At 47.3% G+C, this 15,641-nt stretch overlaps 1 protein-coding gene across 3 annotated transcripts in view; it reads left to right on the forward strand.

Moving 5' to 3' along the window:
* CCDC57 (coiled-coil domain containing 57) overlaps positions 1 to 15,641 on the forward strand; it is a 98,908-nt gene that overhangs the window by 40,215 nt on the left and 43,052 nt on the right. For 2 of the 3 annotated variants that reach the window (XM_017524753.2, XM_037737153.1), the window contains exons 10-12: positions 4,856 to 5,111; positions 6,239 to 6,391; positions 14,890 to 14,993. In XM_017524753.2, coding sequence (XP_017380242.2) covers positions 4,856 to 5,111; positions 6,239 to 6,391; positions 14,890 to 14,993 — 513 coding nt within the window. The remainder of the gene's footprint in view (positions 1 to 4,855; positions 5,112 to 6,238; positions 6,392 to 14,889; positions 14,994 to 15,641) is intronic. The other variant, XM_037737152.1, reaches the window with a different exon arrangement.

Consider the following 15,641-nt stretch of genomic DNA (forward strand, 5'->3'; position numbering starts at 1 on the left):
AAAAAAAAAAAGGGCTGGGTGCGGTGGCTCACACCTGTAATCCCAACACTTTGGGAGGCCGAGGTGAGTGGATCATGAGGTCAAGAGATCAAGACCACCCTGGCCAACATGGTGAAACCCTGTCTCTACTAAAAATAGAAAAATTAGCTGGGCGTGGCAGCATGCACCTTTAGTCCCAGTTACATGGGAGGCTGAGGCAGGAGAATCAATTGCTTGAACCTGGGAGGTGGAGGTTGCAGTCAGCTGAGATCTCACTACTACACTCCAGCCTGGCAACAGAGCAAGACACTGTCTTAAAAAAAAGGAACACAAATACAAAAGTAAGCTGTTTAAGAGCTGAGATGAACTTGTCTGTTTACATTTTTGGGGTTCAATAAGGAAAAACAGGTTTCTCCCCCAAGGGGAGTCTGGCACCTTCTTGATTTTCTTTAAGGAACCTCAGGCTATTATAAACTATTTTAGGCCCTTTATGCAACAGAGGGTGCGACAGAAAGGAGAGACAGCAGAAGTAAATGAAAAGAACAGAATTCAGTCAACTGAGAAGAAAAAAGCTTTTGCTCAAAAAAAAAGATAAGGTCCTAGGAGAAAAACAAAAACATGGAGGCCTTTCAAATACAAACAGACATGTATGCACACATATACACACACATCTTGGATGTAGCTTTTAATTAAGCTGACTTTTGACCATTGAGCTCCTTTAAAATATCTTTTAAGCCTCATTACCATATTTAGCTAGGACACATTGCTGCTATTTCAGCCATTGCTCTTTCAGTTTGGCCTGGGTAGCAAATAGGTGGCCTTGTTTTGTAAGTTAAGACCCTTAGTAGTCAAAATAGAAAACCTTTCCTCTTGTTTTTTTTTTTAATTTTTAATTTTTTTCTTTCTTCTCGCCCTCCTCCCCCCTACCCCAGACGGAGTCTCGCGCTGTCGCCAGGCTGGAGTGCAGTGGCGCAATCTTGGCTCACCACAACCTCTGCCTCCCGGGTTCAAGCAATTTTCCTGCCTCTGCCTCCCGAGTAGCTAGGATTACATAGGTGCCTGCCACCACGCACGGCTAATTTTTGTATTTTTAGTAGAGGTGGGATTTCACCATGTTGGCCAAGATGGTCTCAATCTCTTGACCTCATGATCTCCCGCCTCAGCCTCCCAAAGTGCTGGGAGTACAGGCGTGAGCCACCGTGCCCAGCCCTCCTCTTTTTTTTCCTTTTGATGGCCATGTTTCTCTCCCACCATACCATGCATGTGTGTGTAGGTGTGCCTGCGTGTGTCTGTGTGTGTGTGTGGGTGTGAATTTAGCCACTTCAGAGGCCTTGTTCCCCATAATTTGGAACTGTCCTTTGGATTTGATGAAGTCAGAGTTGATCAAACCCAATGGGAAAATGACCAAAACAACAACAGCAACAAACAGTAACAACGAAAACAGTTAAGCAAAACAAATGACGGCGCAACATACACGGCCACTGAGCGCACTAGGGGTGAGGAGAAACTGAGACCAGCTGGTTGTTACTCTTAACTTTGGCCAAGACAAATGCCAATTCAGTTGCTTGCCTAGGGGTGGGTCTCAGGCTCTCTGCCATCCCAGAGGCAGGATAGAAACCTCATCCCTGCTGCGAGAGAGTACAGACTCCATAGAGGAGTTACTGTCTTCCACTGTCACAGAAGCAGGAAAAACTTGCCTTCCCTGTTGGAAAAAAAAAAAAAAAAAAAAAAAAAAAAAAAAAAAAAAAAAAAAAAAAAAAAAAAAAAAGGGCAGTCTATAGCAACATAAACTTTAGTTCTCAATCAAATTTTGGGAGATCAGGGATTCTCTGCAGGGGGCACTGCCAGACCTCAGCAAATTGTCCTGTTGGTTTGAGCAATAAAGTTAGCTCATTCCAGTACAAAGCACCGATAGCAGTTTTGTCAAAGGTCAGGGGCATCTCCACTCAGAATCCCTTCGTGGCTGCCAAAATGTGAACCCAGAAAATCTGAGACAGGTCTCAGTTCATTTAGAAAGTTTATTTTGCCAGGTCGAGGGTGCACGCCCATAACACAGCTCAGGAGGTCCAGAGCTGTGCCCAAGGTGGTCGGGACAGAGTTTGGTTTTGTACATTTTAGGGAGACGGGAGACATCAACATAGGTTAAGTGAACATTGGTCCAGTCTGGAAAGACAGGACAACTCGAATCAAAGGCAGGAAGACTCCAATGGGGAGGGGCTTCCAGGTCACAGGTAGGTAAGAGACAAACAGTTGCCGCCTTCTGCACTTCTGATTAGCCTTTCCAAAGGAAGCAATCAGATATGCATTGATCTCAGTGAGCAGAGGGGTGACTTGGAATAGAATGGGAGGCAGGTTTGCCCTAAGCAGCTTAGTGATATTTTCCTTTCACACTGCCGAGCCCCAGGAACCTGTGCTTGTCACTGTGGTGGACAGGTTCAGCCAGTGAGACTGTGCAGGCAGTGCCCTCAGCGCTTCCTAGGACAGGGCCTGGTGAGCATGTGGGCACTCGGTATCCAAGTCTGTAACTGGCTGAGTGGAGCACGGTGTTCAAGGGTCTGTCCCGCCTGGGACTGTTTCTCCAGGATAATCATTTTTTTTTTGAGATGGAGTCTCGCTCTGTTGCCCAGGCTGGAGTACAGTGGACAAACTCAGCTCACTGCAGCCTCCACCCACCCCCCACCCTGGGTTCAGGCGATTCTCCTGCCTCAACCTCTGGAGTAGCTGGGATTACAGGCATCCACCACCACACCCAGCCAATTTTTTGTATCTTTAGTAGGGACGGGGTTTCATCGTGTTGACCAGGCTGATCTCGAACTTCTGACCTCATGATCCACCTGTCTCGGCCTGCCAAAGTGCTGGGGTTACAGGCATGAGCCACTGTGCCTGGCCTGAGAATTCTTTCTTTCATTTTGTTTCTACTGTAAATATTTTCCCACATCAAAATTCTTCACAAACAGAATCTAAATGGTTGCATATTTTATCAAGTGGCCACACCATAATGCATCTAGTGATTTTCTTACCAGTGGTCCTTGATGATGTTGGCAAGTGTTACTACGGCACTGTGGTGGGCGGTTTTTTGTCTCCATTTCTGAACTTCCAGTTGAGGCTCACCTTCTGTTCACATAATCTCCACCACTCAGCATGGCGTGTGAAGCTCTTCCTGGAAGCCCAGGCCAGCTGGCCTTGCTGGTGAGCATGGAGGATCCAGTGGGCCAGGGAGTCAGAGAGTCCCAGGAAGGGGTCCAGGTCTTGCTTCAGGTTTGCAGCCATGGCATGTGGGGTGGGGGGCAGGCTCTGGCTCCCTCAAAGCGGCCTCCACAGGAGGGGAAGCTGTGCCTTTTGCATGCATCTTGGCTGGACTCGTGTTTGAGCTGGGACAGAGCCTGGTGCTTTGTTTCCCTTTTCAGGTATCCAGGGTCTCTGCTGGCGTCTGGAAGCAGGTGTTTTGTCTAATGTGTCTGGTTTTGTAGTTGTTCACAGCCAGAGGGAAAGACTCATAGCAGTGAGTCCCTCCTGGTCAGAGGCAGAAGTGCCCCTCACCCACCTTTCCCTCACTGCCGATGTGGGAGCTGAGTGGGTGGGGCCTGTCTCTCCTGTGCTGGAGGCGCTGCCCTGCCTCCTGGTCCTCCCATCTTGGTGGCTCCTTGCGGGTTCTGTCTTTCCTGTGCCTGCCCTTTGACCCTAGTGTAACGCATCTGTTTTCTCTGGTTGCTTTCAGAGTTTCCATTTTGTCGCTGATTTTTCAGCAATTTGAGTATGCAGTGCTCTTCGGTATGATTTTCTGTTCATCTTGCGTAGGGTTCATTGACCGTCGTGCTGTGTTGCTTGGTTTTCATCACAGTGTGGCACCTGTGGCCTTGTTGTAGACGCGCCTCTTGCCCTCTCGTTCATCTCAGCCCCTGGTTCTTTGTGCAGGATGCTGCTTCACCTTGTCCCTGGTCTCCAGAGCTCTGCTCATTTTTCTTTCTTTGGCCCCTCTCCTTGTGAACTTTTGTTTGGGTATTTTCTGCTGCCAGTGTTTTTTTTGTTTGTTTTTGTTTTTGTTTTTGTTTTTGAGACGGAGTTTCGCTCTTGTTACCCAGGCTGGAGTGCAATGGCACGATCTCGGCTCACCGCAACCTCCGCCTCCCGGGTTCAGGCAATTCTCCTGCCCCAGCCTCCTGAGTAGCTGGGATTACAGGCACGCGCCACCATGCCCAGCTGATTTTTTGTATTTTTTAGTAGAGACGGGGTTTCACCATGTTGACCAGGATGGTCTCGATCTCTTGACCTCGTGATCCACCCGCCTCGGCCTCCCAAAGTGCTGGGATTACAGGCTTGAGCCACCGCGCCCGGCTGCTGCCAGTGTTTATATTCACTGCCTTTTCTTCTGCACTCTCTGACCTGCTCATCATCCTGTTCAGTGGATGTTTTATTGTACTAAAGTAAACTTAATGTAAAACTGGCCACTTTAACTAGTTTTTGGCCACAGTTCAGCAGCATAAAGCACATTCACACCGTTCTACAGCAATCACAACACCTGTCTCCAGACGTTCTCATCTTCCCAAACTGAGGCTCTGTCCCCAGGAAACACTGGCTCCCCCTCCCTGCCCCCAGCCCCAGCACCCCATTCCACTTTTCTGCCTCTGTGGATTTGACACTCCAGGGGTCTCAGCAGTATGGAAGGCTTCAGGAATTTGAGTGTCATATTAGTCCTTCTGTCAGGTCAGAAAGAAGGGACATCACAGCCTGGGATGGGGAGGGCAGCAGGGGCCACAGCCCAAGCTGAAGCAGGGGACTGGCCTGAGAGGGGCGCGGGGAGGGCGGAGGCACAGTCCGTCAGGAGCAGCTGGGGAACCATTCATCTTTTGTGGCCATCTTTCCTTGTATTTGACAGGTGCTCCTCAGGCAGCATGAAGAAGAAATAAGTAAAGACTTTCCATCCAGTGAGATCCAGCGCTTGCGAGAGCAGAACATGAGCTTGCGAAACGTGATTGCACAGATGAGGAAAGAAATGGAGACTCTCAGCCATCAGATTCCTCTTCCCGCCCAGAGAGCGGGGGAGAGCACAGAGGCAAACCAGCCTGACCCAAAGGCGGGGGGAGATGCAAACCAGCCTGACCCAAAGGCGGGGGCAGATGCCGCCACTCCTGGTGAGTAAGGGGGAGAAGTGGAGAAGGGGAGACAGGGACAGAAAGGGGAAGGGGGAGAGGAAGGGAGGAGGACAGATGGGAGCATAGGTCTCGGCTGACTCCAAGGAGGTTTCATTTCAGAGTCCTATAAGTTAACATCCGCTGTAACAAATTCAAAGTATGGGCCCGGTGCAGTGGCTCATGCCTGTAATCCCAGTACTTTGGGAGGCCAAGGTGACCACGAGGTCAGGAGATGGAGACCAGCCTGGCCAACATGGTGACACCATGTCTCTACTAAAAATACAAAAATTAGCTGGGCGTGGTAGTGTCTGCCTGTAGTCCCAGCTACTCTGGAGGCTGAGGCAGGAGAATCACTTGAACCTGGGAGGCAGAAGTTGCAGTGAGCCGAGATTGAGCCACTGCACTCCAGCCTGGTGGCAGAGCTAGACTCTGTCTCAAAATAAATAAATTAATTAATTAATTTAAAAATAAAAATAAATTCAACGTATGAAAACTGCTTTTTACTCCAACAGAAAGAATCTTAAGTTTTATACCAAAAAGCTTTTCAGTTTGTCAAGTGGAAGGAAAAATGAGGGTACCTGCTTGACACACTCAAAAACCTAAGTCTTAGACTTGGACCAGGGCTGGCTTGGTGCCACGCCATCCCTGAGCAGTTGGTAGCAGGCACCGGTGGACCTTGGGCCCTTCCTCCAGCGCAGCATCCGTGGCAGAGCTGCTGAGGGCCACCCAACGCCCAGGGACTCCATGAGTGGCCGTGGGTGGGTGGATGCCGGGATGGATGCAGAGTGTCTGTTCTCAAGATGGGACTCGGCTCCCCCGCACAGAGGCACGTGGGCTGGCAGCAGGTGGAGCGTTTGCTCCTGATTGCTGAGCCCTTCCTGGAGAGCACAGAGGCTGTGCTGGTCTCTGGCTGCCACACCCTGGCGAGTGAGGGGAGGGGAGGCCTTTCAGTCTGGCACACACACACAGTGTGGAAACTGCTGTGAAGCTGCTGCATGGGGAGGACAGGGACAGTGAAGCCAGTGGGCATGAGCTGGAATTGACTCCCTGAGCTGGTGCTCACGGCCAGGAGGTGGGAAAGGATGCTGTGTATGTGTTATATTCACGGGGCTTTTTTTTTTTGGCAGATTATGTTCTGGCCCTTGAAGCAGAAATACGAAATCTAAAGCATAAGTTTAAAACCCTGGAAGAGCAGCTGGAAGATGTGTTGGATCCTTTAACCATGTCTTCACCTCGTGCTAAGTCTCAGCCCAGCATCTGCACCTCGACAGAGACCCCTGGTAAGAGTCCGCATCTCACCGGGCTACTTGCTGTCCCTTTACAAACCGAAACCTGCAGAAAGCCCACGCACTCAGTCGTACAGCTCGAGGCTATTGTGGAGGTCAGCATCCTCAGGCCCAGCAGCCCCCAGTGCTCCCTGCAGAGCCCATGTGTGCCAGCTACTCCCTGCAGCTGGCGCTCCCTGCAGCTGGCACTCCCTGTGTCAGTATGAATGGAATTCTGTGGCACCTGTGCTTCTGTCTGTGAATGGAATTCTGTGGCACCTGTGCTTCTGTCTGTGAATGGAATTCTGTGGCACCTGTGCTTCTGTCTGTGAATGGAATTCTGTGGCACCTGTGCTTCTGTCTGTGACTGGAATTCTGTGGCACCTGTGCTTCTGCCTGGCTGCTTCAGACCTGCGTTGTGTTTCCTTTGCTAATGCCAGGCTCTTCTCCAAAGCATCATACGATTCACACTCTGTCAGCGGCGTGCGAGGAAGCCCCTGGTGCCGCATCCATGCCAGTTCCTGCCTGGTCAGCAGCTCTTCTGTTCCCTCTAGGGGACATGTAGCACATCCTGTTTTGGTTTAATTTGCAAATTCTTGGGATTGAACATTTCTGTGTGCATGGGCGTATGATTGGCTAGGGCTGCCATAACTCAACATCATATCCTGGGTGGCTAAAAAAACCAGGATTTATTGTCTCACTTCTGGAGTCTGCATGTTTGAGATCAGGCTGCCGGTAGGGTGGGTTCCTCCTGAGGCCTTTCCATAGCTTGCAGACGGTGCTCTCTCCCTGTGTCCTAGTGTGGCCTCTCCCTGTGTCCTCATGTGGCCCCTCCCCTGCGTGCTCACTCCTGGTGTCTCTTCCTCTTCTTATAAAGACTCCAGTCCAGGGCCCCACCCTTGGGACCTCATGTGGCCTTAACTGCCTCCTTAAAGGCCCTGTCTCCAAATATAGTCATGCTCGGGGTTAGATCTTCAACCTATAAATTTGGAGGGGACACAGTTCAGTCCATAGAATTGGCCTTTGATAGCCTCTCTTTTGAAGCTCCAGGTCAAGTCTTTTGCTCATTTTTCATTGGATTATCTGCCTTTTGTCATAGATTTTTAGGGTATTTCATTCTGAATATGAGCCTATTGTCAGTTATATGTGTTGCAATTATCTTCTCCCAACCCATGGTTTGCCTTTTATTCTTCACTGGTGTCTTTGGTGAATGGAAGTTCTTAATTTCAAGACAAACGCCGAGGCTACTCTATTCCATTGTGGTTAGTCCAACATCAAAAGGTTCATTCTAACATTCTAGCTTTCTTTTTCGTTATTTTAATTTCCTTTTTCATTATTCTAACTTCCTTTTCGCCGGTGATCACTAACAGAGTTACTTAGAGTCCTCTTGGTGTAACCAATCCCCCATTGCTGCTGCAGCCCCTTCCTCTATTTGGAGGCCCCTCTCCTGCCCAGATGCCCCCACACCAGCGAGCTTGACAGCCCACCCTGGCTGCCTTCCACAGAGATGCCCCTCACCCTGCTGGAGCCACAACCCCACTTAGCATAGGGGAGGCAGGCCCCACCTGCAGCCCTAAGGCAGGAAAAGAAAGGGAGGGGCCTGACAGGACATTCCACCGGCATTGTCAGATTGTCTCAAATAAGGGAGGTTTTGGCCAGGTGCTGGAGTGCGTGCCTGTAATCCCAGCACTTTGGGAGGCCGAGGTGGATAGATCGCCTGAGGTCAGGAGTTCAAGACCAGCCTGGCCAACATGGTCAAACCCCATCTCTACTAAAAATACAAAAATTAGCTGGAGATGGTGGCAAGTGCCTGTAATCCCAGCTAGTCAGGAGCCTGAGGCAGGAGAATTGCTTGAACCTGGGAGGGGGAGGTTGCAGTGAGCCAAGATTGTGCCACTGTACTCCAGCCTGGGTGACAGGGTGAGACTCTGTCTTAAAAAAAAAAGAAAAAAAAGAAAAAAAAAAAAAAAGGCTGGGCTTGATGGCTCACACCTGTAATCCTAGCACTTTGGGAGCTTGAGGCAGGTGGTCACTTGAGGTCAGGAGTTCGAGACCAACCTAACCAACATGGTGAAACCCCGTCTCTACTAAATACAAAAAAAATTAGCTAGGCATGGTGATGCATGCCTGTAATCTCAGCTACTCAGGAGGCTGAGGCAGAAGAATCCCTTGAACCCGGGAGGCAGAGGTTGCAGTGAGCTGAGATCGTGCCGTTGTACTCCAGCACAGGCAACAGTGAGAAACTCCATCTCAAACAATAATAATAATAAAATAAGGGAGATTTTATTTTTTTTTTCCAATGCTGATATTGTTTACTTCTTCTTGTGTTATCGCCCCAAGTTAAACTCTCCAGTATGATGTTGATAATATCTGGCTTTCTCCCTAATCCCAGAGGAAGAACATTCAGCATTTCACTTTTTTAGGATTCATTTTTGCTGAAGGTTTTTTGCAGTGGGGAGGTGAAGGGAGGTTAAGGAAGTTTCTTTCTATTCCTGTTTTAATACAGATTTTTATTTTTAAAATCACAATTCTTTCAGTGTTCGTTTCATATATTTTGTATCTTTGTTGTTAGATGTGTATACATTTAGGGTGTTTTTTGTTTTTTGTTTGTTTTTTGAGACAGAGTCTCGCTCTGTCACCGAGGCTGGAGTGCAATAGCGTAATCTCAGCTCACTGCAACCTCCACTTCCCAGGCTCAGGCAATTCTCCTGCCTCAATTTCCCAAGTAGCTGGGATTACAGGCGCTTGCCACCATGCCCAGCTAATTTTTGTATTTTTAGTAGAGACGGGGTTTGACCATGTTGGCAAGGCTGGTCTTGAACTCCTGACCTCAGGTGATCCGCCTGCCTCAGCCTCCCAAAGTGCTGGGATTACAGGCATAGCCACTGTGCCCTGCCAGGTCTTTTTTTTTTTTTTTAGGATAATTGACCCTTATATTGTTATGTAATCTTCCTCTTTGTTCTAGGGTCGTTCTTTGTTCTGTGGTCTACCTTGTCTGATATTAATTAATCCAGTGGATCTTTCTTTTGATTAGCATTTGTGTGGTATAACTTTTTCATCGCTTTTTCTTTTTACCTATCTCTCTCTTTATATTTGAAATGAAATTCTTTTTTTTTTTTTTTTTTTTTGAGACAGAATCTCACTCTGTCGCCCAAGCTGGAGTGCAGTGGTGCAGTCTCAGCTCACTACAACCTGCCTCCCGGGTTCAAGCAATTCTCATGCCTCAGCCTCCAAAGTGGCTGGGATTACAGGCATGTGCCACCATGTCCAGCTGGTGGCATTTGTATTTTTAGTAGAGACGGGGTTTCACCATGTTGACCAGGCTGATCCAACTCCCGGCCTCAAGTGATCACTTGCCTCAGCCTCCCAAAGTGCTGGGATTATAGGTGTGCGCCACCACACCTGGCCTAAAGACAAAAGCTCTTGAAAGCACTCAGAGAGAGCGGTGCGCAGCCTGCAGGGGCATGACTTGAGCAGTGGTGGGCGCTCAGCAGCAACTAGCATCAAATTTTTCATCACAAGGAAGTGGCATAATCTTTTTCAAGTACTGAAAGCAAAAAACTGTCAAACCATCATTGTACATTCAGTAAAAACATGCTTCAGGAATGAGAATGAATAAAGACATTCTCAGATAAAGAAAATGTTTCCGACCAACAGACTGGATGTAAAAGAAGTGATAAAAGAGGTACCTTTTTTTTTTTTTTTAGACGGAGTTTTGTTCTTGTTGCCCAGGCTGGAGTGCAATGGCACAATCTCGGCTCATCGCAACCTCCATCGCCCAGGTTCAAGCATTTATCCTGCCTCAGCCTCCCGTATAGCTGGGATTACAGATATGCACCACAACACCCGCCTAATTTTTTTTTTTGTATTTTTCGTAGAGACAGGGTTTCTCCATGTTAGTCAGGCTGGTCTTGCACTCCCAACCTCAGGTCATCTGCCTGCCTTGGCCTCCCAAAGTGCTGGAATTACAGGCGTGAGCCACCGTGCCCGGCTGATAAAGGAAGTACTTTAGACACAACAGAAGAAAGGAAACTAGGAACGTCAGGAGTGCAGGAAAATGGGAAGGGTGAATATGATAGACTACTCTTTCACGCTTGATTTTTAAAATTATGTTGACAGACCGGCGCCATGGCTCACGCCTGTAATCCCAGCACTTTGGAAGACCAAGGCAGGTGGATCACCTGAGATCAGGAGTTTAAGACCAGCCTGGCCAACATGGCGAAACCCTGTCTCTACTAAAAATACAAAAATTAGCAGGGCGTGGTGGCACATGCCGGTAATCTCAGCACTTTGGGAAGCTGAGGCAGGTGGATCACTTGAGGTCAGGAGTTCGAGACCAGCCTGGCCAACACGGTGAAAGCCCATCTCTACTAGAAATACAAAAATTAACCAGGCGTGGTGGTGTGCATCCCAGCTACTCGGGAGGCTGAGGCAGGAGAATTGCTTGAACCCAGGAGGCAGAGGTTGCAGTGAGCTGAGGTCATGCCACTGCACTCCAACCTGGGCAACAAGAGCAAAACTCCATCTCAAAAAAAACAGTCTTTGTCTTTAGTTTTTAGAAATTTCATTATGCTGTATCTGGGCATAGATTTCTTTGGTTTATCCTTCTCAACGTTAATCTGAGGCTTTATGTCTTTCACCAAATTTCAGAAATTTTCATCCATTATTCAACTATTTTTTTTTTAGCTTCACACTCTTTCTTTCTGGGACTCTGAAGACACAAACGTTTGGTCTTTTGTTATTGTCTTGCTGGTCCCTGAGGCTGTGTTTTATTGTTTTATTTATTTATTTTTTCAATTTGTTTTGGCTCTTGTTCAATTAGCTAATTTCTTTTCCTCTGTTCTTCAAGTTTATCGGTTCTTTCTATTGTCATTTCCATTTTGCTGTTGAGCCCATAAAGTGAGATTTTTGTTTCTGTTTCTAAAATTTCCATTTTCATTTTCTTGTTGTTGTTGTTGTTTTTGAGACAGGCCCTTGCTCCGTTGTGCAGGCTGGAGTACGGTGGTATGGCCATAGCGCACTGCAGCCTTGACCCCTGGGCTCAAGGGATCCTCCCACCTTAGCTTGCCAAGTAGCTGGATCTCTAAACTACAGGTGTGCACCACCATGCCCAGCTAATTTCTTTTTATATTTGTAGAGATGAAATATCACTATGTTGCCCAGGCTGGTCTTAAACTTCTGGCCTCAAGTGATCCTCCTGCCTCAGCCTCCCAAAATGTTGGGATTACAGGCATGCACCATCACACTGGCCTTAGTTTTCTTATATGTTACTTTACTGAAACTTTCATTTTGCCATATGATTTTAGAGTAGATTTAGAGTATGTCAAATTGCTTGCTAGAATTTTTTGTTTGTGTATTTGTTTGTTTTTTTAGAGACAGGGTCTTGTTCTGTCACCCAGGCTGTAGCACAGTGGCCTGATCATGGCTCATGGCAGCCTGGACCTCCTGGGCTCAAGTGATCCTCCTGAAGAGCTGGGAGTATAGGTACCATCCATACCTGGCTAATTTTTCTTATTTTTTTGTAGAGACGGGGTCTCACTATGTTGCCCAGGCTGATCTTAAACTCTTGGCTTCAAGCAGTCCTTCCACCTTCGCTGTCCCCAGTAACTTGCTGGAGTATTTTTATGATGGCTACTTTAAAATCTTCATCCCATAATTCCATTATCTGTGTTATCTTAGTGTTGTCTATTTTATTCACATTGAGATTTTTTTGGTCATCAGTATGATGAGTAGCTTTTTTTAAAAAAATTTTTTTTAATTAGAGATGGGCTGTCACTGTATTGCCAAGGCTATTCTCACACTCCTTGGCTCTAGCAATCCTCCTGCCTTGCCTCCCAAAGTGCTGGAATTACAGGCAGCCTCTAGTAATTTTTTAATGTATCATGAACATTTTGAGTGTCACATTATGAAATTCTGGTTCTTATTAAACCTATTTTAACTCTGTCTTTTGTTTTATCAGGTAGTCAACCTTTCTGTGTTCACACTGTATCCTGGCCCACTCTGGTGGGCTGAGGTTTGAATGCCTGTTACTGTCCAGAACCTTGATGATGCTATTTTGCTCTGCCCACACGTGAGTCACCAAGTGGCCAGTCAAATCCTGGGCAGTGTCCCTGCACTGGGCCCACTTGTCAGAGGTTTTGCTATGCTGGTTCTGTTGATTCTGGCTGTTTTTATACAGCAAGTCCCCGGGGCCTTCATGCGGGCCTCCTTCCTCCTGTGACACTCAGCACATGCTCTCCTGGAAGCCGCACTGGACTTGTCTACAGCAGGCTGTGGGGCCGGGGGCTGGCAGGAGGGCAGGTGTGGTCTCAAGGGCTCCACCTGCATGTCGCCCTCTTCCTGCCCCTTTGGTCCCAAGAGCAGCTTCTCTTAGGCTTTTTATTTTATTATTATTTTTTTTTTTTGGTCTGAGCTCTGGGTTGTGGCTGCCTAGCACCAGCTCAGCACGTGCAGGAAGGAGATGAAGGACTCCCTGCCAGCCACCCCTGGGATCTGAGGCCCCTAGACGCTCAGCCTTCTTTACTCACCATTCAGAATTTTCCCCTAGTGAGGCCTTTTGTGTTCTGGCTGGACCTTTAGCTGAAATGAGTGAGGGAAATGAGGTGGACTGCGGGTTTCGTTTTGCGAAACCAACCTTGCAGTTCCGGGGTGGATTTAACATGTTCTGATAGATTCTTCTTTTTATATATTGACAGATTTTGTTTGCTGATATTTCTTTTGTTTTTTGTTAGAATACCTGAGACGTCGTCTCGCTCTTTGACCAGGATATTCTTGAACTCCTGAGCTCAAGCCATCTTCTTGCCTTGGTCTCCTGTGTAGCTGGGATTACAGGTGTGAGCCACCATGCTCAGCTTGGTCTGCCAGTGTTTTATTGAGAATTATCTATGTTCATGAACAAGACTGGCCAGTAATTTTCATTTCTCATAATGTTGATGTGAGGTTTTGGAATCGAAGTTACTCTGGCCTCATAAATATGTTGGAAAGCATTTTCTATTTTTCTGTTTTCTAAAAAAGTTTGTATCAGACTTACATTAATTTTCCTTAAATAATTGGTAGAATTCAACTTTGAAACCAGCTGGGCCTGGAGTTTTTCTTGTGGGAAGGTTTAAAATTGTGAATTCAGTTTTCTTCATAGTTATAGAACATCCGGATTTTCTTTTTTGTACATTTTTGATGTTATATTTTACTAAGAAATTGTCCATTTCATCTAAATTTTCAAACTTTTGATATAAAGTTGCTTGTAATATCCTCCTATGAGTTTTTAAATGTCTGTGGGATCTAAAGTGATGATTCCTTTTTGCCATTCATTATATTGGTCATTTGCTTCTATTTTTTCCTTGCTTAATTTATTTTAGCCTTCTCAAAGAATCAACTGTTGGTTTTGTTGATTCTCTACAATACATTTATTTTCTGTTTCCTCAATATCTGATATTAACTTTATTCTTTCTTCCTCCTACTTTATTTGGCTTTTCTTTTTTGAAAGAGTCTGTTACCCAGTGTGGAGTGCAGTGGCGCAATCTCAGCTCACTGCAAGCTCTGCCTCCCGATTTCAAACGATTCTCGTGCCTCAGCCTCCCGAGTAGCTGGGACCACAGGTACACACCACCACGCCTGGCTGATTTGTGTATCTTTTTAGCAGAGACAGGGTTTAGCCATAATGGCAAGGTTGATCCTGAACTCCTGACCTCAGGCAATCTGCCCATCTCAGCCTCCCAAAGTGCTGAGATTACAAGCCTGAGCCACCATGCCCTCCCCTGTTTGGCTTTAATTTGGTCATTTGTTTTAAATTTTTCTGTGTGTGTGTGTGTGTGTGTGTGTGTGTGTGTGTGAGAAAGAGAGAGAGACAGAGTCTCACTCTGTCATCCAGGCTGGAGTGCAGTGGCACGGTCATAGCTCACTGTAACCTTGAATTCCTGGGATCGAGGGATCCTCCTGCCTCAGCCTCCCAATGTGATGGGATTACAGGCATGGGCTACTGCACCTGGCCCTCTGATTTCTTGAGATGAATGTTTTGCTCATTGGTTTTCGGCCTTTCTTCTTTTCTGAAATATTTCTCTAAAGCTGTAATTATTCTCAGAAGGACAACTTTAGATGCATTCCTTAAGTTTGGAAAGTGCTATTGTTGTCATCCTTCCATTCAAAATAACTTTTGATGTCCATTGTGATTTTTTTCTTTGGCCCTGTGTTATTTGGCATCTTCTTTTTTGATTTCCAAACAAGTGGCTTTTTATTTAGACAGACTGCAGCAATTGGTCTCTATCAGACATGACCTGGTAAAGTCAGACTTCTTCCTACAAGGATTCTTGCTTTCTTTACATAAGCATTATGCTTTCTGTACAGCATCTCTGATATTCATGTGGACCCAGGTCTGTTGATTCCAGTGAAGAACAGCTTCATGTTGGGCCCAGCCACTCGTACTGGGAAAGGAAGAGCTGATAGAGACGTGTGTCTCCCCAGAAAGGCCTTCCCTGGTTTTCAGATCTGAGCCTGACCAAAGTCACTCTTCTCTGCAGGAGTGTCTGTCCAGGCTGGTCAAGTGGACTCTGGACTGGCGCTCAGGAAGCTCGGGGACAGAGTGCAGCTCCTAAACCTGCTGGTGACACGACTCAGACAGAAGGTGAGGCACTCGAGTGTGTGGGGTCTCCCTCCTAGAGAGCTGCTGGTGGAGGCGGGCACGTGGGCTCTGAGCTGCTGCCTGGTGGGAGTCCACTGACGGGCACAGAGGTGCCTGTTTCCTTCTGAGGAAGGGGCTGTAGGGAGGTCCTAGGAACTGGTTCGTCTTAGGCGTGCTCATGGAGGGGAAACACGGTCCAGGCAGCGGAGGCAGTGCTGGTGGGCAGAAGGCATGGCCTGGCTATGCCTCAGGGCTGCCCGTTAGAGGGGCCCTGGTCAGCCAGGCATGTGTGCTTCGCGCCAGTGACAGCCGCACTGCATCTGAGGCGCTAGAGCCTCACAAGCGCTGTTCTTCTCAGCCTCCTGGGCCCTTGCCTTTCGGGGGTGGGGTCATATGCCTGCTGGGACCAGTATCTGGGTGCATCCAGCGGTGAGCCCACCCTGTTTCCCATGGGGCTGGGCTCATGATCCCAGTTTGATTGCTACAGATTCCTGACATCTATTTGGTTTTGACTCTTTAAAAGTTGTGGTAAAATGTATTAATGTATGACAGTTTCCCTTGTTGAAGTGTACTATTGGGTGGCATTAAGTGTTTTCAAAATGTTGTCTACACATTGTATTACCAGAGCCTTTCTTTTTTTTTTTTTTTTTT

The sequence above is a fragment of the Cebus imitator genome, unplaced genomic scaffold, assembly GCF_001604975.1.
Source record: "Cebus imitator isolate Cc_AM_T3 unplaced genomic scaffold, Cebus_imitator-1.0 Scaffold36, whole genome shotgun sequence".
NCBI classification, from domain to species: domain Eukaryota; kingdom Metazoa; phylum Chordata; class Mammalia; order Primates; family Cebidae; genus Cebus; species Cebus imitator.